Consider the following 23,161-nt stretch of genomic DNA (forward strand, 5'->3'; position numbering starts at 1 on the left):
TGCAACGACGACATTCTTCTACTACTTCCAACATGAATTTTCCTCGAAATCTTCGTTATCAGCTCCTCAAGAGTTATGTTTCTCTTGAATGCTATTTTAACACGCTCATTTGATACGAAAACAACGCCGGTTTCATCTTCTCGAATTTCACCATCATAATAAACAATAACTGAAAGTCGCGCCATTCTTTGAGTTTAAAAGTGCGACAATATTATATCTGAAGAAAAAAATAACTGAAACAAACCTAATTAAATAAATTATATATGAACGAAAATATAACACAATAAATTTTTTACACATCAACGTAAATAATTTAAATAATATAATTTTATATTATTACTTGCACCGCAAAACTATTTCGACGTATGCTCCCGCTTTTCAATTTTACAAACATAAAAATTATTTGAAAATAATTAGTATAATATTTTTTCAAATAATGATAATAAACAATAAGTATAATTAAAAAATTATAACAAAATTACCTTATAACGAAAAATCGCACGAACTTCTAAATCAAATATGAGAAGATTGCCAGAATTATTACTTGTTGACGGAATTGTTGTATAAATTTATAAGTTGAGAGGAGAGATGCGAGGAGATGTGAGAAACTTAACCGGCGGAGGAAGGTATTTATAACCATATAAGGCGCAGTACATGCACCGCACTATATGTAATTATTTAGATAAAATATATAGCGCGGACCAGAGACCGCTTTAAATATAATTCACCCTTACGTGGCGTATAGCGCGGCCCTTGATCCGCGCTATACCCCTACGTGGCGTATAGCGTGGATCAAGGGGCGCGCTATACACACGTGTAACTCATGTCAACATATAGCGCGGTACAAGGGGCGTGCTATACCCTACGTGACGCCAAATCAGCATATAACGCGGTTCAGGAGCGCACTTTACTGCTACGGGTGTTAGATCGAGAAATATAATCCGACCGATGTTAGATCAATAAATATACCGATCGCCGGTGATTTTTCAAAAAATACACCAAAAATAAAATCAAAAGAAATATATATCACATTTAATTGAAAATTAATTTATATAAAAAAAGTCTACAATTGTACGAACTGAATTGACAATCAAACTAATAAAATCTCAATTTTTAATTTAACCGACTAAACTAAATGAACAGTTTAAACTACCAATTTATAACTGAATTAGAAACCAGTTGAGGCATTGGTTTTTTAACGTCAGTTTATGTTATTCGAAAGCTGAAAATGATTTGTTCAATTTCCAGTTTTATCCATCAGTTCCATCATAAATAGAAAAGAACCCGCCACAGTCGCACTCAATTTTCTGAATATATTGGCCTCACAAGCTCTCTTTACACATTCATAAATTTTCTGTAAACAAAGAAATCATTTCAAGGAAAATTTTGAAAGTTCCATTTTTGTGTTAGTTGATCATCTTCAACTTTGGAAACTCTAGTTTTCCATTGGCAATGGGAAACCTAGCAAGTCTAATGGAGGGGATAATCAAAGATATCCAGGGAAGAAGAAAGTACTACAAGCATGATTGGATTTGGCCAGGCTTTCGTATATTAGCTCCAACTGTGTATATCTTCTTTGCTTCTGCTCTTCCTGTTATTGCCTTTGGGGAGCAATTGAGTCTAGAAACAGATGGCACCCTTAGCACTGTGGAAACATTGGCTTCCACAGCTATTTGTGGAGTCATTCACTCCATCTTCGGTGGGCAGCCATTGTTGATATTAGGAGTTGCAGAGCCTACAGTTATAATGTACACCTATTTGTACAGTTTCAGCAAAGGAAGACCAGAGTTGGGGCAGAAGCTGTTTTTGGCTTGGACTTCATGGGTTTGCGTATGGACATCTTTGATGCTCATTCTTCTTGCCGTCTTCAATGCATGCAACATAATCACCAGGTTTACGAGAGTTGCAGGAGAGCTATTCGGCATGTTAATAACTGTTCTTTTCCTTCAAGAAGCTATTAAGGGAGTGGTGAGTGAGTTCAATGTTCCCAAAGGTGAAAACCCAATGATAGAGAAATATCAGTTCCCCTGGCTGTACATAAATGGCTTGCTGGCAATCATTTTCTCATTTGGGGTTCTATTCACTTCCCTCAGTAGACACGCGAGATCATGGCCTTACGGAACGAGTAGTCTTCGAGGTTTTATTGCAGACTATGGCGTTCCGATGACGGTATTGTGTTGGACGGCTCTTTCATATACCATACCACGTGAAGTTAGTCCCGGCGTTCCTAGGAGATTGTTCGGCCCACGTCTTTGGGAAGATGCATCATTGTATCACTGGACAGTGATAAAGGATATGGGAGAGGTTCCGGTACCGTACATTTTCGCCGCCATTGTACCGGCATTGATGGTAGCGGGACTATACTTCTTTGATCATAGTGTTGCTTCACAGTTGGCTCAACAAGAGGAGTTCAACCTCAATAAGCCTAGTGCATACCATTATGACATCCTTGTGCTGGGAATCACTACTTTGATTTGTGGGTTGCTTGGCCTCCCTCCTTCAAATGGGGTCCTTCCACAGTCTCCTATGCACACTAAGAGCCTCGCGGTTCTCAAGAGGCAGATGATGAGGGAAAAAATGGTGAAAAGTGCCAAGGACGGCATGTCACAACAAGCGAGCAAATCGGAAATCTACGGGACGATGCAAGCGGTGTTCTTAGAGATGGATGCGTCTCCTTCTCCCTCTGTTGTGGATAAAGAGTTGAAGGGCTTGAAAGATGCTGTGATGGATGATCATTTCGATCCCGCGAAACATATCGATGCTCGTTTGCCTATTCGAGTTAACGAGCAGAGGATAAGCAACCTGTTGCAGTCATTGCTTGTGGGATTGTCTATGTGCGCTGTGCCTATACTGACAATGATACCTACATCGGTACTGTGGGGATACTTCGCTTATATGGCGATCGACAGCCTCCCCGGAAGCCAATTCTGGGAACGGATGCTGCTACTCTTCATTACTCCTAGTAGGCGTTACAAAGTACTTGAAGGCATGCATGCATCATTTCTTGAATCTGTGCCTTTCAAGGCCATTTTGAAATTTACACTCTTCCAATTTGTATATCTTCTGATATGTTTTGGAGTCACATGGATACCTATAGCTGGAATCTTGTTCCCGTTACCCTTCTTCCTCCTCATCAGCATCAGGGAGCACGTCCTTCCCAAGTTCTTCCTCCCCGAGCATCTTCGCCGACTCGATGCCTCTGAGTATGAAGAAGTCGTCGGTACGCCGCAAAGGAACCTGAATATACCACTCAGGGAAGGGGAAGCTTTTGTTGCTCCCAGTGAGTGTACCGACGACGACTCCTATGATGCTGAGATATTGGATGAGATGACTACCCGCCGAGGAGAGTTGAAGCATAGGGTAAACGTTGCATCAGGCTGAAGAAAATGGAGCAACTCGTGATCAAGAACAACCTACTGATGATTGTAATTATCTGCCTGGTTTGAAGAAACAACCATTAATGATGTTTAAACATTAGGCATGTCTTCTAGGATGTTTAACAGTGAAGATGAGGAAATGGATGCTTTCGATGTTTCAAATATTTACCCTTTTTTAATTGAAATATTAAAAATTCAGTTATAATTTTTAAAATAATTTAGGATGGTGATTATAAAACTCAATACGTGCAGAAGCAAGTGTTCGAACTCTAGATCTCTAAAAGAATAATATTTTTTTTACAACAAATTTTGGTTTTTTTCCAATATAACTAACCAACTTTGATTTCTAATATAAACTTTAAATAACATTATTTAACGAAATATACGTAAAGAATAGCTTAATTTTAACTAGGGTAAACTATCGGAATGGTTACTTATCTTTATTATTTGTACACTTTTGCTCATCAAATTTTAAAAGAGTTAAGTTTTGGTCACTTACATAACTTTTTATTAAATTTTGGTCATTAGAGCATTAAATGTTGTTAGTTTGATGGCATGACACATTACTAAAATTATTTAATTTTTATGTTAACCACTTAATTTTAGATAAAATATTAATTATGAGCCTTTTCATAACCCAAAATAGTTTAGGAATAAATTATCAATTTATCATTTTTCTTAATATTTTTTTCAATCTTATTTTTCCTCACTTTCGCCTCACACTGTCCGATGAGTATGCACAACCGTGGCTGGCGATTGATTTATTGGATTAAGTTTTAGAAATTATTTTCTATACATGATTATAATGTATATAAAATTAACTGAAAAAATTTCATTTATTTTTTGTCATTTGATCTGATATTTATGAAAATATATTTTTTTAAAAATATTGAATTAAGGTTGGATCATCCTCCATGAAATAATTTAAAAAGCAATATATTATGAAAATATTAGAGATAATGTTAAGATCATATTTATCCAAATGAAACTACTAAAATAAACGAGAGCCGAAGAGAAAAAAAGGTGATTGGTTGGGCAGAAACTATGTGCCGTTGCCTAATTTAATTTCATTTTCTTTACATCCTCTGAGAAATTTTCCAATAATTGGTGCCAAGAGAAGAACCAGACAACATGCTTTCCAAGACTTGGTCACATCCGATCTGATTCTTCTTACAAGGTTCCATTTCATCTCTTCTTGTTATCATCTGTTCTTAATTTTAGATTTCGTTCCCTAGTGGTGAACCATGAAAAGAAACAAGGAAAATTATGTATAAGCAACATTCAAACCGACAACTCCATTTATCTCGTTACGAATTTCGCTGCCGGTTGGATTCTCCGAGAAGGGCTAGTCCGATCTCAAAACAGTTCCTCCGGTCCTATTGCAGAATCAGTCACAATCTTTGTTCTACTCAATCCATTCTACAAAACCAATGAAATACGCAATCTTTTGCAGTTCATGTGCTAATCAAATTCCCTTCTTCCATCTCTTGATTTCTTCTAAATTCAAGGCTTTGAAAATCTTTATTTCTTCCATCTCTCACCAAAGAAGGGATTTTTCTTATCAAGGAGTCATTTTTTTCCAGCTCAAATTTTCCAATCATTCATCATAAGTTAAGGTAAGCTTCTTATCAAGGAGTCATTTTTTTCTAGCTCAAATTTTCCAATCATTCATCATAAGTTAAGGTAAGCTTCTTCTTCATCTCTTCAAAAACTCTAAGTTGAGCTCAAGAACAATAAGAAATGGTGTCTAATGGAAAAATAATATCTTTGCAGAGCATAAGAAAGGAATGGATTTCTCCATTCTATTTTCATTCATTTTATGTTTGTTTAATCATCCTTTTTAGTTCCTTCATTCAAGGTTTTTAACTAGAAATATTTTAATGGTGTTTTGGCTAGTAAAAGAAGTTGAAGAGTCTCCTCAAGTTAAAGAAAAGGTAGTAGAGGGGTAGCTTGAGCTTATTCTTCTTCCTCTCCTTTTTTTTTTTTTTTTGATATAAAAAGGCAATACTCAACTTATTTGATGTGCCCATGTAAATTGTAATGTGGTCTTTGGTTGCTTATTATGCATGTGTTGTGTTATTATTTTGGGTTGTGAAATATTTAAATATGTTTGAGTTGAGGATAATAATATGATTATAGTAATTTACATGAAACTATGATATTATAATTGAGATTATATTTAAGATAGTTATTGTGGAAAAAGAAAATAAAAGAAAGAACAAACTTGTAATAAAGAGAGAAATAGAAGGGAAGTCGAGCAGGAAGAACAATGGGGGAAAGACAAGCAGGAAACAGAGGGTTTTACAGTTTTAATGTTTTAGGTTAATGATATATATATATATATTATAAAAGGGAAAAGTAATGAAAGTTTCATTTATTATTACCATTATATAAATACACGGTAAGTTATTAATAATAATAAAAAATTAAATGAAAAGTTTTTATTTTACTTTTTAGCATGGTTTTCAGAACCGGATCGGTTAGCGAACCGGCCATGCTACCGGTTCACTGGTTCAACCGGTCGAACCGGTTCGATCGGTCGGAAGAACTGGACGACGTCATAATTATTAAAAAAATTAAATAAAAATACCAAAAATATTTAATAAAAAAAATTTATATCACAAGTTATATTCAAAACAAGTCATAACATATATAAATTAAAAACCATAAAATAAAGTGAAACAAAATGATTCAAATTAACTCTAACATAATATTTAAAGTAAAACATATTAAATAATAAATATAATTATATAACTATAATTAAAAAATAAATTTGGGGCTAAAAAAATCATAACAAAATGATATTGTTTGGTTTAATTTTTTTTTAAAAACAATCCCACATGGCTAAGAAACATAGAAAAGCATCCCAAAAGTCTAAAGAGTAAAAATATGAGAACAAAACAATCCCACATTGCTAAGAAACATAGAAGAGCATCACAACTAACTTCTATAAATAATAGAGGTAATTTGGCATTCAAAATCATGGAGCCTTTTGGTGCATTGAGTGAACTATTATTTCACTTCAATCAAGCTCGAATTTTAGGCTTCAATTGATATTCTCAATTTTTTTTTATTTCAAACCTTTTTGAGTTCAAGTTTCAATATTATGTTTCGAGTCCGAGTTAAACTTGATAATTTTTAACTTGTGAGTTTGAGTGGAGTTGAGCTTACTTTTAAAGTTTTCAAGTTCGAGTCGAGCTCAGCAATACTCGAGTTCGACTTGGCTCGTTTAACAAACAACGTTTGGTTTAATTTTTTTTTTTAAAAAAAAACAAAATTTCCGATTTTCCTGTTTTTTCTGGTTTTCAGCCGGTCCGATTTGAACGGTTCAGCGGTTCTGACCGATTCACTAATAATGGTTCAACCGGTTTAAATTAAACCGGACTAGACAACGGTTCCCGATTGAATTGCCGGTCCGATCCGGTTTTTAAAACAGAGCTTTTTAGGGCTCACGTGAATGGAAATAAGTCAACGGAAGACTTTAAGGTTGAAGGGAAAATTACGACATCAATCCCTCGAGTTTAGTAAGGTTTTGGTCTTGCCTTCCGATTTCAATATAGTTATAGTTAGGTTTAGTAGTTGGAATTGATTCGGTTTAGTCCTTAGAATTCATTAAATTGGATGTTAATGAATTATCATATTGTCAAGGGAAGTCGTGTACGAAATTTTGGACTATTCATGTTCGTGGGAAAAAAGTTAGAAGCTTGGAATTAAAGTCGGTAGGTCAAATTTAGGAAATTGAAGCGAGTACCTCGAACTTTGCATTGTTTCATGATTTTTATAAATATAATACTTTACACGTCCTGTATGTATGCATGATGTGTTATCCGAGTAGGGAGCTAGTAAAATTACCAATTTGTCTCTTAGTGATTAATAATGATATAAAAATACATATGAAAGCATAAGACTCTAAGAAATTATGTAAAATATTAGTGATTGTTTATTAAGTTTTAGTGAAAATGGGAATACCCTCGAATGAGTAAAATGACCAAAATACTCCTAATCTTAATAAGTGATGAGGAAAGCCTACGAATACGTAAGAAAAGGGGTTAAGACACTGACCACTAATTAAGTGCTCTTTCTAGAACTCTTAATTGTTTAATATAATTGTGAGTGAGGTAAATGACTAATTTGTCCTTATGTGTCAAGATGACTAAAATACTCTTATGATTTATATGCTTGGTAAATCCTCGAAGAATGAAATAACTGAGCTGTCTTGTATAGAAAAGTGGTTAAAATATTTGTAGTAGTGAAAATTGCTATAATACCCGTGTTGAGAAAAATTATGAAAATACCTCTACGTAGTTAAGTGAATAAAATGGATAGAAAGTATGGATTGCACAAAAGGGTAAATAGTTTAGACCTCTATGATTAATCATGGGGACAACCATTTATTGTGTGGCTTAGGCGACGATATATTATTCGTTATGTGTCAAGTGGCAAGATGTTAATAATTTTAGCCCTCAAACACTTTGTTAGGCCTAAGTTAACATTCGTTTGTTTCTAAATTTGATGATTTAGTCCAGTGGTTGAAACATCAATATTAAATGTATATCCTTTTACGAACATTTTGAGATGATTTGATTTTATAACCAAATGGCCTTGGTGGCATGAGACTATCCGGATACCCAATATTTGATACATATGCAATCCATTTGTTATACAATCCATCTGTTATACAACTTATTTGTTATATATATATATATATATATATTTATATAGACATATAAGTACTGCTTCTGATTTCATTTGTGACTACATTTTTTATCTGATCTGGTCTGCGATATTTACATATATATTATTGTCTGTAATGTTTTCTTCAATATGAGAAATAATTTGTAAACATCTGACTAAAGTTATGTGCTCACTAAATTCACCTTATTAATAAGGCTAGAAGTGATGTCAGTTTGCGAGTTGTTCCGCTTTAAAGTATGTTGTATATTATATTTGATATTTGATATTATGTGATATATATATATATATATATATACATACAATATTTTTGATTGTGTGATCTCATATGTTATTATTGATTTTAGTTTTTGAGGCTAAATGAGTTAATGTACTATAATTGATTATTATCTGATGCTAACGAATATTAGATGATCGATTATTAGTAAAATGATTATAAGCATAAGTCATATGGTCTTAGATTAATGGATGAATGATACTCAATAGGTTAGAGGAGATACTTTAAGCCTTGTTGACTAGTTAGGGAAGACTTATGTTACACTCAAGGTCTTTATGCTTATATCTAATCTGCATGCTTATGTTTATGAACTTTATGAAATATACTAGAGTAGATGAATACTCAATGGGATTAATAGCTCACCCTTTAAATTATTACAACTTCGGGTTATAGGTTTCGTGGATCACGATGCGACAACTATGTCATTGGAGGAGTCTCAATAGGAGTACCCAAGTACAACGATAAAGACTTGAGTAGGCATGTAGTGGTTGTAATTTTTATTCGTGTCTGTTATAATAATCTTTATTATATATATATGGTTTTCAAATAAAGGAGCTCTGCTTTTATAAATTGTTATATTTAAATGTCGAGTGAATTGATTAATATATATATATATATATATATATATATATATATTAGTTAATCACTTTAATGATCCTGTGTGACATTTGAATCTTTTAGATTAGAGAGTCACATCCTAGAATGTTGTGGAAGGTTTTGGAACATCATAGAAGGTTTTAGAACTATGAAGAAGATTTTAGAATACTGAAGAAACTCATGAAAGATTCTAGAAGTTCATGGAGAATTTCTCAAACATAGATTATTCTAGATTTGTAAAAAAAAAGTCCTAAATGTAAAATATGGACCGTATAATCAAATTAATCTCCACTATTTACTAAGAAGATGGAAAGTTATATAAAGGAACCTTGATTACTTGCCAAAGGTACCTGTTTCTCCATTCAAAGCACTCAAACGTTTAGTATACTTTGTAAAATATTCTCCAAAGTAAATAAAGTACACTTAGTATAATTAGCTTATACCAAACATATTTTTTAAAAGATTTAAGTTGACTTAATCATTAAGAAGCAAGAGACTCATTAAGAAGCAAGAGACTATGTGTCGCATGGGTCAAAGAAGAATTATTCCGTGACATAAGTCTGACACATTTTACTTGTTATCAACACCGTAATAAACATTTTATCTCTATAATCTCCTCTGGAAGACTGACACATGTTGGTAGCTTATGCGTTAAAATGTAATACCCCAAATTTTAGAGAGTGACCAAAATGTATGTTTTGAAAATTTAATAGTCAAAGTATAAATTTAAAAGAATCTAGGGACCTAAAGTATAATTTTAAAAAATTATATATTTTGATCCCGTAAATGAATAATTTATCTAAAAGAAGGATTTTCGTGTCTGTCAGATTTTTGATCCGTGATTTGCATAAAAAACTATTTATCGGTAAAGTTCAGTAAATAATCGGATATTCGGATTGAATCAAAAATTTACAAAAATTTGAAGGATTGTAGTATGAGATTATAAATGTTGTGTGGGTATTTTTAATGTGAAAAATCGAAGTAGATTAGTTAGGTTAAAAGGATTTGCCTTGTTTCATTTGCCCTGTTTTATGAAACAATGGAACTTAAGGATTAAATTGAATTTTTGGAAATTTAGAGGGAAAATTCAAAAAAATTCAAAAAGTATGTTTCTTGTTTATTTTAGAATATTAAATTATAAATAAAAGTATGACATGAATGAAAATCAAAGGATTCATTAAAGGTAATTTGATCATTTTACAAGAAATGAATTTTTAATTCATTTTTAATCTTTTAGGTACAAGTGTAAAGGTTATTAATACATAGAAAAGTCCAGAATTTATTCATGCTTTCTTCTTTCAGTCGTGGGTTATGTTCAAGGTGAAAGAAAGTTTCTTTTTTATTTTTGGTCCATTTATGTTAGGAATTAAAGTTTGTTCATGAAGGATAAAATCATCTACATGAAACCTTCTTTCATTTGATATAAAAATTTCTATGGTTTATGTTTAAGTTGATTTTGAGTTGGTGAAGGGGATGTTAATTTCTTGTATTTTAAAGTTTATTCAAGTTGTGGGAAGTGTTGTGGTGATGAAATTAAGTTTAAAAGCTGGTTAAAATCAAACACAACTACTCTATGTAGGTTCGACCCTAGGGAAATTTTTGGAGAAAAAATATGTTTTGTTTATGAATGATATGGAATTGTGTTGAATTGATTTAATATGATGTGTAGATAGTGTAATTGAGTTTGAAACAAGGTTAAGGATTAAATTATAGAAGTTGGAGAGATTCAACTTAAAAGGAGAAATTATAGAAAAATTTTCATAAGTTTCCTAATGGCTTAGAATGATATTAGAAGTGATCTTGAGTGCTTGAAATCAAGTTTTGGACCAAATTGAAGATTGAATAAAAGTTAAGGACCAAATCACAAATAAAGGAAAATTAGAGGAGTTTGTGCGCAAATGTTGTGAAATTATGGTCCTATGCTGGAAGTTAATGTTTGGATGCTGAATTTGAATGTTAGAATGATGATTTGTGACCAAATTACAAATTTGGTTAGATTAGGAGTTAACTTGAATAAGCTTGAAAATGGGGACTTAATTACAAGTTGCTAAATGTAAAGGTACCATTTGAGTAGGATACTATACTGCTGGAGTGCTGAAAATTCAAGTATGAGTATTTATTTGGGATCAAATTTGTAAGTTTGATAAGGTTTGAATTCGAAAAGGTTAGGGAAATGAAGTATGAAATTACAAGTTTTCAAATATTTAAGTATCGGATTGAGTGTATTAATTATTTGCTGGAAATTTTGGGTAACTAATAAAAAGTGATCATAACGGTGAATGACCATTATGAACAAGATGGAAAGGTTGAAATGAATTCTAAGAAGAATTCATAATTAGTGATTTGAAATATAAAATTTGAAAAGTTAAAGGGTTGATGGTAGAAATAAATATTTATGGAATCGAATGAGGATTTGGGAAGTTTGAATTTTTTTATGGAAATATGATTTAGTATCGATTTTATTTTATAGACTTTAATTCTATTAAAGTTAACTTATGTTAGTATGATACTAACATATAGTTCGAATATCTTGTGCTATTATGTGATGTTGTCAAAGTTACTTTAAGAAGTGACTCTCAATGTTACGTGAAGTGTGATTCAAGTTTATATGTTTATTTAGTAAGCTAATAGAACTAGTGAATAAGTCAATGACACTAGTTGGTGAAATTTGCCTAGAAATTATGTTTTGAACAGTAAGTGAACTAGTGAATAAGTCAATGACACTAGTTGGTGAAATTTGCCTAGAAATTATGTTTTGAACAGTAAGTTTAAAGAATTATTAGAAATTCTACAAAAACTATTAGAGGATGAATCTTATACCATTGGATATGTCTATCAGTCTAGTTTCGTTTAGAACAAACGATAATTGATTTCGAGTAATATACAAAAAGATATGGATTTTTAATCAGTGATAGGTCAGAAAACATGATAGTAGATGTCAGTCAATTTTGAAAATTCGCTATAAATTGTACAAGTAGAACTAGATGGAGTGCCTTATATGGTTAAATTTTAAGTCAAATCTAGTTTTCAGTGGTGCAAACGGAATAAATTTTCAATATATGTATATATATATATATATATATATATATATATATTAATACAAAATAATATTTCTTTGAGTGTAGTGCAAACTGTTATAATATGAAATTTCAATAAATTGTGTAGTTGAAGCAATTTTTTAAGCTTATTGAGTCTTACATTTGATTTATAAGTAAATTGTTTAAATGATTATAGTTTATTTATTTAATTATTCTGATTGATGACGACTTGCGATAAGTCAACCTCATTTTATTTTCCAGTATGATTTATACATTTTCAATATGTAATATTTCTATAATATTTTTCATCAAGTTTTAGAATGATTTTGGTTATGAACTGTCTAAGTATGATATTTATGATAATGAATTCTAGATATTTAAAGTTATCAGATGATTTTTAGTTATCAGCTGGTTACAATTATCAGATATTTTACAGTTATCAAACGTAGATTAATAAATGATTCTATGATGATAAAAATAAGCCCATTGTATGTTGTATTGAGAGTCGTAGGTACATTTGACATGTCATTTAGTGGGTATTTTTCAGTTATCAGTTTAGTTTTGGTACATTCGTGTACCAATGTTCAACATTGTTGGTGCTCAGGTTATGATTGCACTAAAGTGCATCATATCGCAATTTCAGTTATGATTCGACACCGTGTTGTGCCTAGTGCGTATCTTATACTCACGTAATTTATATTTTCTTATATATACATTGAACTATAACAATAAGTGTGAAAGTTATAATAATACATAAAAAAGAGCATAAAATTGAAAAGAAAATTATAAAATATGTTCGAATGAAAAGAATAAAAATTATTTATGATATTTGATGATGACTTACATGATTTTTTATAAAAGCATGAGATTATTATTTTTAGGTTTTAGAAAGAAATAAGTCTGACTAGCTCGATTTGAAGTTTTAATTATTTTTATTTAAATTTTCAGTTTATTGTTTATATTTTATGGATTTTATGTTTTAGCTATACTTCTGTCTCACTAAGTTTTACTTAACACTTGATGATTTTCATGCGTAAGATAAAGTAGTGGACGTGAAGTGAGATCGAGGAGCATGCCAAGATCTTATGGAAAATCTAACATTCCGACAATATCAGTAAGATATCACAACTTTGACTTGTTAGTAGCATGTACTTTATATATGTTGGTTTGTTTTATCAGATTTATTTTAAAAGAGTTTGTAATAGTAATTAGAGTTATTTTCTTTAGTTTTGTCTAATTTTAGTATTAATAGTATTAAATGAAACAATTTTTTTAAGCATCTAAGTTCAACAAATATAAATTAAGTTGATATAACATCTTTAGTTCGTATTACGAGATATATACGGATTAAGGGTGGTACATATACATGTTACGGCTGTCGTATAAAATCCTAGTTTTTATCTCAGTATCTTCACTTATCTTGTCCACTATTTTATGTCATTTTTTACCATGCCCCCAACTTGTTTAACCTCCGCCAACAATCGACAAGTGACCATCCTCAAGTCGCTCCAGCGCTCTCCATCGTCACCTTCAAGATCCTCTTGAACATCCTTACCAATGGTTCTTGCACCTTAGACATTTCAATTTCCTCAACTATACTATTATCACCATCGTCGCCTATAAAATTCAGCATAATACTGGTATTGACAGCGTTGGGGCCTATGATTGTAATAACCCAGTCGTGGCTTTCGGTCGGAGCATCCTCAATTCGGATTTTGGTATCAATAGACTATTGCAGTTGCTTGATGATGATACCTCCAACATGTGACACATGGGAAAGGATACGAAAAGCAATGTGGCCCAAAAGAATATGAAGAGCAACATACAAAGGCTAGGATTGGAATATTTGGAGAGTACTTTAAAATAATGAGTCAGAGTTGCCCGTTAGCTCAGTTGGTAAAGCATAAAGCTCTTAATATTATGGTTGTGGGATCGAGTCTCACGGTGGGTAATTCATAATTCGAAGGTATCCCACAGAAGTTACTCTCAACCTAATGTTGGGGGCAGCCTACTATCCTACCTCCCCTTAACCCGTTACATATGAGAATAAGGGTCAGCTAAATATTTAAAATAATGAGTTAGGTCGGGCATGACTGGCTTTATTGTTGTAGAGAAGAAATGCTGTCCATATCTAAATTAATTTACTCAAATTAACATAAACAAAAAAATTCAAAAAGCTAGTACAGATAATGAGGTGATTTTTGGATCCATATCAAAATTATTAATTCAAAATATAAAATTTTAGTTAAAAATGAGCGTTTGAATTACTAATCATTTATCGTTGATAAGATAAAATTAGAGGGTAATTATGTTTAATCTATAGATCCCGCTACAAAAAAAAATTAAGATCACTACATTCTGATCACTTAATTATGAAGGACAATTATCTGACATCGATATTTTAATTTTATTAATCAAATCATTTAATTATTTAAATGATGCTAATTAAATTATTAATGGTTAACATTTAACCAAAAAAATAATGTGACATTTAAAAAATTGATATAATTAAACATTTAGCTCATATTTATGTATATTATATTAATGTGAAATTATATCAAAATTTTAATTTTAATAATTAGTTATTTAATTAATATTATTTAGATAATTAAATAAATATTTTGATCGATAAAATTAAAATAATGATAAAATTAGAATTCATCCATAGTTGAGTAGTTTTAGGCATAGTTTATCCAAAATATCTAATGGACTCAGGTGTCTGCTTGTCGCCCACGTGGCAACGGAAAGTTTACTTGGCTTGAATGGCAGGTGAAAGAATCCCACTTTCCATAACGAATCACTCAATCACAGAGAAAACAAGGAATTCCCCAAGAGATTCCAAGAATGTTTCACTAATTTGATTTATTAGGGATTTTATCAGATCCAAGGGAAATAGGTGAACAGAAAAAAATGTCGAGAAATGAAGATCCAGAGGGCAGCGAGCCTGTGCTGCCGAGACCGCCTCCGAGCGCCAGACTAAGGTCGGGACCCGACCCTTTTCTGGTGGTCTGCCGGTGCTTTAGCGTTATAACCTCTCTCACTGCCATTCTCTGCATTGCCGTTAATGTTCTCTCTGCTGTTCGATCTTTCAAGAATGGATCCGATGTATGTATATTTTATTATTACTATTATTTTTCTTTATTTCTTTCTTTCGCTTTAATAAATTTTGACCCTTTTTCCCCTTTATCCTTAATTAGGTTTTTGATGGGATTTTCCGGTGTTACGCGGTTGTAATTGCTTTCTTTGTGGTTCTGGCGGAAACAGAATGGGGATTCATAATCAAGTTCTGGAAGGTTAGGGTTTTCCTTTTGGATGGTAATTTATATCCTCGAAGATGATATGGTATTAATTTCTGATAAATCATTAAATGCTGATTTTTTTCAACATAAATATGCAGGTTTTGGAGTACTGGGCTTGTAGGGGTATGCTTCAAATCTTGTATGTTTTATTTTGCAGTAAGATTTTTCCATTTTTCTTTTTTTACCCTGTAATGCCAAATTTCTAGATTGCAATAATACTTGATTTTACAATTTTTTGTTGAATAATCGCTCTTAAAAAAATCTTTTTAAATTTGTTGTTACTCGCCTCAGTGTTGCAGTTATGACGAGAGCTTTCCCTGAATATTCATCGAGTCAACGGGATCTTGTACTTCTTCAGAACATAGCGAGCTATGTGCTCCTTGCTTGCGGTCTAGTATATGTTTTTTCGGTAAGATAATGAGCCTACCGTCTTATATTTCGGTGAGAATTTCTAGGCTAAATCAACCAAGTCCCACAAGTTCATTTAGGCCCATCTAACTTAAAATCGCATATGAAGGTTGAAGGAATACTGGCTAAGATTATGATTTATGATAATTCAACTGAACTACAGATTTAGTATTTCCTTTTTCTTTAATCTTGTGTTCTAAGTGTGGTTTTAGTTTCATGGTGCCTATCAATCGGCTAGTTGTTTCAACAGTTATTATAATTTAGGGCTATGTTACTCATATTAGGATGTGAGTGTTGTGTCGGATACATGTCTGTGTCGAACACGGGTATGTTTTAACTTTTGTAAGTTCTTTTTTCTCCCATGTATTTGGAGGATATGATCATCTATGTCTGAAAATATGTCCAACACATGCACATGGATAGTTGAAGAAAAAAAAATGAAGAGTTGAAGCAATATAGGTTTAAGGTTTATTATCCACTTTCATGTCTTGAAAAATATAGTTTGGGGTGGAATGAAGTCAGGGGTTCAGAGCTGTGGCTTGAGTTGAATTTATGTTTACTACTTGATTGTATCAATAATTTGTCAGGGACTCTTATGCATTGGCTTGCTCAAACGTTCACGCCAGGAAAAGGAAATTACAAGGGAACAAGCAGTTAAGGATCTGGAGGTAAGCTATGAAACTTTAAATCTGGCCTTTTTGGTCTACATCTTGTCTTGATGAATGTTTTTTATGGATTCTTTTGTTTGATCAATTAGAAGCCTAGTCATACAGTGAATGCCTCTTTAAGGATTTAAACCTCTCCAACCACATTATACTCAGTGTTCTTAAGTTGACAAATTAACTGTAAGAACACATTGTTGTAGTGCATTTCAAGTGATTTTGATTGGATATTGAGCACCAATTAAGGAATATTAAGTAATCATTTTAGGAAAGGTTTTTTTAGCATTAACACATTATTTAACTGAGTTCAAGAAGTAATGCATTAATTACATGGCAGTGGCTAACATTGCTCTAAATATTTATTAATAGACACCTTACACGATGATGAATATTGGAGATTTAGCAATTTGGTGTTGATTTCATGATTTTTCAAAACAAAGAAAAAGAAACTAGAATAATGTCTGAGTGTTGATGTGCAGGAATTGGAGAGACGAAGAGAAGAACTTGAACAAATGTTGTTGGCAGAAAGGGGATGAGAGAATGAAGCATGGGACATGTTGATCCTGTTGTGTATTATGTTTTCTTGTGGAGAGGCAGGCAAGGGAGCTCACACAAAAACAATTGTTCAACTTGAAGATGCTTCCTTGTCTGATGCTTTCTTCAAGTAGGAGACTAGGAATAGCATTTCGTGTAAGATTCTTTCGGATTGCATATTAAATAATTTGCGCACATTTCTGATTCAGAACCTTCATTTTCTCTTCTTGTCTTTTATTTCTATATATATACCAGATTTCTATATAAAGTAGACCCCTCTAATTATACCATAAAATCAAGAAGGTTTGAATTATAGATTAAATAAGCTTTTATTTGATGTTAACAATTATTATTGGAGGTAACAAAATATTGATGTGGCGTGTTAAACCAGCTGACCTGGTATCTCATTTGGTCATGCGAGACAATCACATTGATTATCCGTTTGACTTCCCTCTTTTTAAAGACTCCTAAACCCTAAAAATCCTATTTTACCCATTTCTGCAAATAATCTTTTGTAAATTTGGAGAAGAATTTCTCTAAAAATAGGAAATCAAACGTGGGGGGAAATACATGCAGACAGAAGAAGTGTTGAAGGTTTGAATTGGTTATACTGGAGAGAATCGTGCAGGTTAACCTTGTTGCTATGTAGGATACAATCGCACCCAACGTGCTGGCAGGGAACATGACCATTTCAACCACTCCTGTTCCTCCAAATCCCTTCACCTTGTAAATTGCTGCGAATGTTTGAATTAGTTAACGAAACTGTAAAGACTAAGAAGAATCGATTAACCAGAAGATGAGCACATCACTGGTATTTAGCCCTCAATCCATGGAGGTTCTTTAAAGTATCAAAACATATACAAAGCCCTTTCAAGAGATTAAACAAGTTTATATATATTATAAGACTCTCACAGCAACACCAAAATTCAGAAATATTTTTTAGAGTGGACACATATATATTGATAACACAAAATGAGTGGACACAAACAAAATCTCAGATGGATACCAGCAACAAAAATGAACGTAAAAAAAAAATCATATTTCAGGTGGACACTTGTAAATCCCGGAGATAAACTACATCCGTCACTGCTTGGTTGCAAAGAATGGAAGTTACAAGTATGGATACCTTTCTTTTAGAGTTATTTCTCATTCCAATTCCAATTCAATCTCTAGATCAATGATGAAGTATTGAAAGACATCCTAAGGCCTAAGCTCCATCCCTATCCTAGATCCGTACATGTTTTAATACTTTAATAATATTATTTATTGTATAATGAATAATTTCTTAAAAAATTATCAAATAGTGAAAATCATTTACATATAGGTTATTTTAAAAAAAATGTAATTCATTTTCCAAAATATATTTTTAATGTATCAATCAGACCCTTAAATGTAAATTTAAAAATTACATTATCAATATATCAAAATACTCAAAGTCATGTAAAAACTAAAAATACAAGGCTTTCAAAGAATTAGAATAATGCATCCAAAAAAAAAAAAGAATTGTTAATTATATTGGTTCAAGAACATGTTACACCAACCCACAAGTGAATTTGGATAAAGCATTTAAAGCAGTTACGATGAAAGAAAAACTAATCATAGTTTTTCATCTAAGCAGATACAATGATCTGCAATATCCAATCTAGAGTAGGCTAAATAATCGGATATTAGTTGATTACAGAAAAAATAATTTGAAGCTTTTTTTTTGCTAATGGTATTGCATGAGAAGGCCAACATGTTTGAAGAACTTGTTCATTCTTCTTCAGCAGCACTAGCAGCGCTCAGGTCCACCGATAAATCTAGAGCCTGAAGAACATGACAACAATGGTGATTGGCAGTGTGTTTGAATCATCAACACCATTGCAGAACAGATAAAGGTGAATACTATGTTACTATAAATACGGTAAGATGAAAGATTAATGTAAGTGAAAAACATTTGGAAAATGAAACTGCTACCTTTCCGGTGATCTTAGTATACATCTCCATCACATCGATCACGGTGGTTTCGAAGTGTGTTGTCGAATCATAACTCTGTAAGTTGAATCAACAAAACACTAGATGAAGGGTTCGTTATGTCAACAATGGCGATCTCAATCATCACAAGCTATAGGAAATCTCAGGTATGAGGTAATGAGGTCATGTTTTCAATTATTCCATCTTTTAACTTACAGAAGATATGAAGCAGTTGTCGGCACTGTGGTCGTTGGTCGGCACATATCTGTCATAAGTGTCATAGAATATCTCATCTACAGATCCCAGCAGAGCCACTCCAGGCTTCAACTCTTGTTCAGGGTTGTCGGTCTCAGCTTCTGCTGAAACAAAAGCAATGTATTTTCCCTTGGGAGCTACATTATGAGCATAAGAGCAACAAAACAGGTACCTGCAGTAGCCAAAATAAACATCAAAATTCACGTCACATCATGGACACCACCCTGAAACCAATGCGATGTATTTAATTGTTGCAATTGTGTCGTTTTCTCTGTTTTAGCGACCCATATTCGAAGGAAAAAAATCTGAAACTAGTTGAGAGAGAAGCATACATGTCTGATTTACGACCGAGTTGCTTCTGAGGCAGAATAACCTGAACTGAATGAGAATCGTGGGTATCAGGAATAGGGTGACTCATTATACATACAGCACGAGCAACTTTCCCAACCTTCTTAACCTGTTGCATTGACGATTCCATGAAAAGAAATGTAGATATAGTTAGTTTTTTCGAGGATTCATATTCGTCTCCAAAGGAAGAAAGAGTGCAGCATAGTTTCGCCGGAGGTTACCTTATCAGGCAAATAAGATGGATCACAAACAACTTTATGGCACTTAGCGGTTTCGCCTTCAGAAGTTACACCAACGACTTTCCCATCACCATCAAAGTCTACCTACAATTCAAGAAACAAACCTTTGATAAGAATTTCACAAGGAAAATGTAAAGGCACCCTCAATTCAGCTCTGCTTATTTACTTGACATTTTTTGAACTAGAATAAGGCATGAAGTGGTTTGATTTGATGCCCCCAAAGTTCAGAATCATAAAAGGTCCAAATAAGTGGCAGAACATGGTACTACAAAAAACATGAAGAGACGGAGCAATATGGCCACAAATTATAAGGATATTCACCTTATAGATAGTACTCCAATGGATCCATCATGGAGGCATAATACTGCATGATGCTATATGAGCTCCATAGTTCTAACCACTAATCACTAATTGTTTACGTGTACAATACAGAGGACAAAGAGCAGGCCCGGCTCATGGGGAGTAGCATGAGCTCTAGATTAAGGCCCCACCTTCCACCTTCACAGCTTACTGTCTCGACATCTTACCAGTTTTTTAAGAAGATTTGATTGATGAATTTGTTTCAAAGAAAGCTCGGAGGACGAGATTTTTCAAAGTGACAATCTTGTAAGTTAGTGGTTGTCTTTTATTGTTTTAGTTGCATTAAGGTGTATTATTTTCTTAACAAAACAATGAAAATAATGTGTTTGACAAAATTTTGATCATATTTTTACGGTTTATCAGTGAAATATTAAATTAATCGTTCAAAATAATAGAATGTGTTTTTGTCCTATAGGGGTCTATTTTTTGTTTTTATCAGGTCTTGAAAATGTCCGAGACAGCCCTGTGAAAGAGAAACAAATTCTAGGTTTTAAAGTGTTGTGAGAGATTTACCTTACATTCTGGCTTGTTGAGCATATACGTACCTCCATACACAGCACTTAAACGTGCAAATGCCTGCCAATAGAGGCCCCAGTAACAAGTCAGCCCCTCGTATATTTTTAAACTAGAAAAAGGAAATAATCCAGAGATGTAAAAGACATACCTGAGGCAATTCTCCCAGTCCATATAGTGGATAGATATAAGGAGATCCTCCTCGAAACCGTACCAAAGACTCTGCATAGAGCTTTTACAAGAAAAATGCCTAAATACTCAGAATATAGTGACTAAAAAAAGTATGGGCGGCCATTGAAGAACAAGATTAAGCAGATATATTTTAATGCTAAACAAAGATGAAATATGACATGAAACAAACGTTTACCTTTATTCTCTTAACAAAACTCAAAGCTGGCTGATCCAAGTAACTGTCATCATTGTGGAGTGCCAAGGCATGACCAATAAAGTCAATTGTATCATCTTCAAGCCCATACTTGCTATATTGCAACAATAAGCAAGGATCAAGAACAGTAATTTGTAATCAATACAGATTAGAATTTATAAAGAAGTTTAACCTACAAGTTTAAATACCGATTTATAGCCGTTGCATTGCATATACTGTTTCTTAATTTCGTAGTAAATTTTAGTGGTAGAGCAAGCATTTAGAGGGAAATAGGGATGAGGTACACACGAGATAAGTTTCCTGGCTGTTACTTGAGTCAGATCAAGCTTTTCATGGGATTTTGGATCATTTTCATCGTAGTCTTGGACATAAATGAAGAACTTCTTGGCACGACGCTTCTCGAACAGCCCCATCAATGGTGATTTCAGCGCCTCAACATCAGTTGCTGGAACTTTATAGATCTACAGGTTATGCTAATTTTTTTAAGTTGTTATATAGGTGATAGAAGGACGTTTGAACTTATATTTAGAATACACTGAAAAAAAAATAAAGCTACTCTTACTTTTTTCTTCTTGTACACAAAACTGCCATCCACAGCCTTGAAGTTAAGATACTTGGTAACATTTGTGTGGATGAGAATACGTACCAGACTGCCATTGGCCATCATGAACTGTGAAACCAAATTAAGCATCAATAACATAACTAATTAGCACAAGAATAGCACACTCATTAGTAAATAGTTTGTCTCTGCAAAGTCCCCAAAGCAAACATAAATAAATTGTTATTTTCTGAATTCATACTTATCCTGGGAAAACTTTCCTGTTTCAATTACACACACACACATATAATTATAACCTTAGAAACATATATGAACTACAACCTAATATATATATATATATATAATAAACTGCAAGCTAATGGATAGCTTGTTACTGCACATTTTGAAGACGTACGATGCGCTAAACAAACATTACGAAATGGTTGAATTCATACTAATCCTGGGATAACTATACTGTTTCTATTACGTGTACGTAACATATAATTATATAACCTAAGATGCATATATGAACTGCAACCCAAGATGCATGCATGCAATCATATATACGTACATACATATGCATCCAACAGACAATTAAGTACTAAACAAAACTTCAAATTTCCTAGTAATTAAGCAAAATGTTAAAGGGAAATGTTGTTCGCATGCCTTGGGAATCATATCAACATTATATTCCCTGCTTGCGCCCAGCTGTTCCGGAGGTTTGTCATTTCCCTTGAAATGCTTCCAGAGCTATCACCACAGGTCCACAAATGCAATTTTCAGAAAATGTCAGATGAAACCAATATAGTAAGGACATTATAGATAAAGGTTAAAAACAAAATTATAAGTTCCATCACTTAATAACAAAAGAAGAAATGACCTGCACGAGATTAAGAGAAGTTGATTCTCCACCGTAATAATCATTTCTATCCATATGCAGAACCTGTTTTGAAGTGCAAATACTTAGATGCCAGCTTAATAACTAATTCAGTATTGAAAGAAAGAAAAAAATAGCCTAACAAATCTAACCCATTTATGCTCATCACTTGAACCAACACCCAGAAACAAATTTCCACATTCAGTAAATGAAACAAAAACATCCATAGGAGAGTGTCCATGATGGTTTTAAAAAAACCAGATTCCAAATTGATTTCAAACATAAAAACAATCAAATTTGATATGTAAAAAATGTACAGAGGAGTGAATAGGGAGCTACTTTGAGTCCATCAACGGAGAGAAGACCACTGAGAATGCATTCCTTAAGGCCGGTGCCTAAGACTATCACATCGTACGTTTCATCCATTGCTGAATAACCTCACAATATGAGTTTTCTTGTATTTCTTCAATCTTTCTTCCCAATTACTGTTCTTTTTCCCTTTAAAGAGGTGGAAGCGAGATGGAAAGGATAGAAAATTCGGGGGTTTTTTTTTTGGTTGTTATGATATTGGAACAGTTCTATATCGGGAAAGTAACGAGACTAAAGCTTTCGGAAAGTACTAAATTCACGCGATTTTGTGCGCGTGGAATGCATGGCCTTCTTTAGTTTTCCATTGGCAAGAATATCTTTGATATCTTTACTTTGAAAATTTATTTAACCAGATATTTTTACATTTAAAATATCAAAATACGATATTTATATTTTAATAAAATATCAATATAATATATGTATATTGATAAAATATTTAA

General features: G+C 32.8%; 3 protein-coding genes across 4 annotated transcripts; 2 read left to right on the plus strand and 1 right to left on the minus strand.

The window, feature by feature from the left end:
• Nucleotides 1–1,452: 1,452 nt before the first annotated feature.
• Nucleotides 1,453–3,407, plus strand: LOC120149816 (probable boron transporter 7). The gene has a single exon (XM_039162525.1). It carries the CDS (start codon nucleotides 1,453–1,455, stop codon nucleotides 3,379–3,381), a length of 1,929 nt encoding a protein of 642 aa, XP_039018456.1. The 3' UTR covers nucleotides 3,382–3,407.
• A 196-nt stretch (nucleotides 3,408–3,603) lies between these two features.
• On the minus strand, nucleotides 3,604–22,847 carry LOC120149819 (guanosine nucleotide diphosphate dissociation inhibitor At5g09550). Its single transcript, XM_039162527.1, has 15 exons — nucleotides 22,692–22,847; nucleotides 22,356–22,418; nucleotides 22,142–22,225; nucleotides 21,500–21,607; nucleotides 21,226–21,398; nucleotides 20,920–21,031; nucleotides 20,704–20,784; nucleotides 20,553–20,615; nucleotides 19,662–19,763; nucleotides 19,425–19,549; nucleotides 19,054–19,264; nucleotides 18,841–18,915; nucleotides 18,567–18,690; nucleotides 14,884–14,893; nucleotides 3,604–3,615 (listed from the first exon to the last, which is right to left on the minus strand). The coding sequence occupies exons 1-13, from the start codon at nucleotides 22,776–22,778 to the stop codon at nucleotides 18,637–18,639; spliced, it is 1,338 nt and encodes a 445-aa protein (XP_039018458.1). The 5' UTR covers nucleotides 22,779–22,847; the 3' UTR covers nucleotides 3,604–3,615; nucleotides 14,884–14,893; nucleotides 18,567–18,636.
• Nucleotides 14,719–17,092, plus strand: LOC120149825. Of its 2 annotated transcripts, none has more exons than XM_039162533.1 (6): nucleotides 14,719–15,086; nucleotides 15,179–15,274; nucleotides 15,379–15,419; nucleotides 15,572–15,689; nucleotides 16,276–16,356; nucleotides 16,830–17,092. In XM_039162533.1, exons 1-6 carry the CDS (start codon nucleotides 14,892–14,894, stop codon nucleotides 16,884–16,886), a joined length of 588 nt encoding a protein of 195 aa, XP_039018464.1. In that variant the 5' UTR covers nucleotides 14,719–14,891; the 3' UTR covers nucleotides 16,887–17,092. The 2 variants fall into 2 exon arrangements, with proteins under 2 accessions (XP_039018464.1, XP_039018465.1); XM_039162534.1 differs by having other exon boundaries at nucleotides 15,572–15,669; nucleotides 16,830–16,848.
• Nucleotides 22,848–23,161: the final 314 nt, after the last annotated feature.

This window comes from Hibiscus syriacus, unplaced genomic scaffold, assembly GCF_006381635.1.
Source record: "Hibiscus syriacus cultivar Baekdansim isolate YM2019G1 unplaced genomic scaffold, ASM638163v2 tig00111008_pilon, whole genome shotgun sequence".
In the NCBI taxonomy this organism is placed as follows: Eukaryota; Viridiplantae; Streptophyta; class Magnoliopsida; order Malvales; family Malvaceae; genus Hibiscus; species Hibiscus syriacus.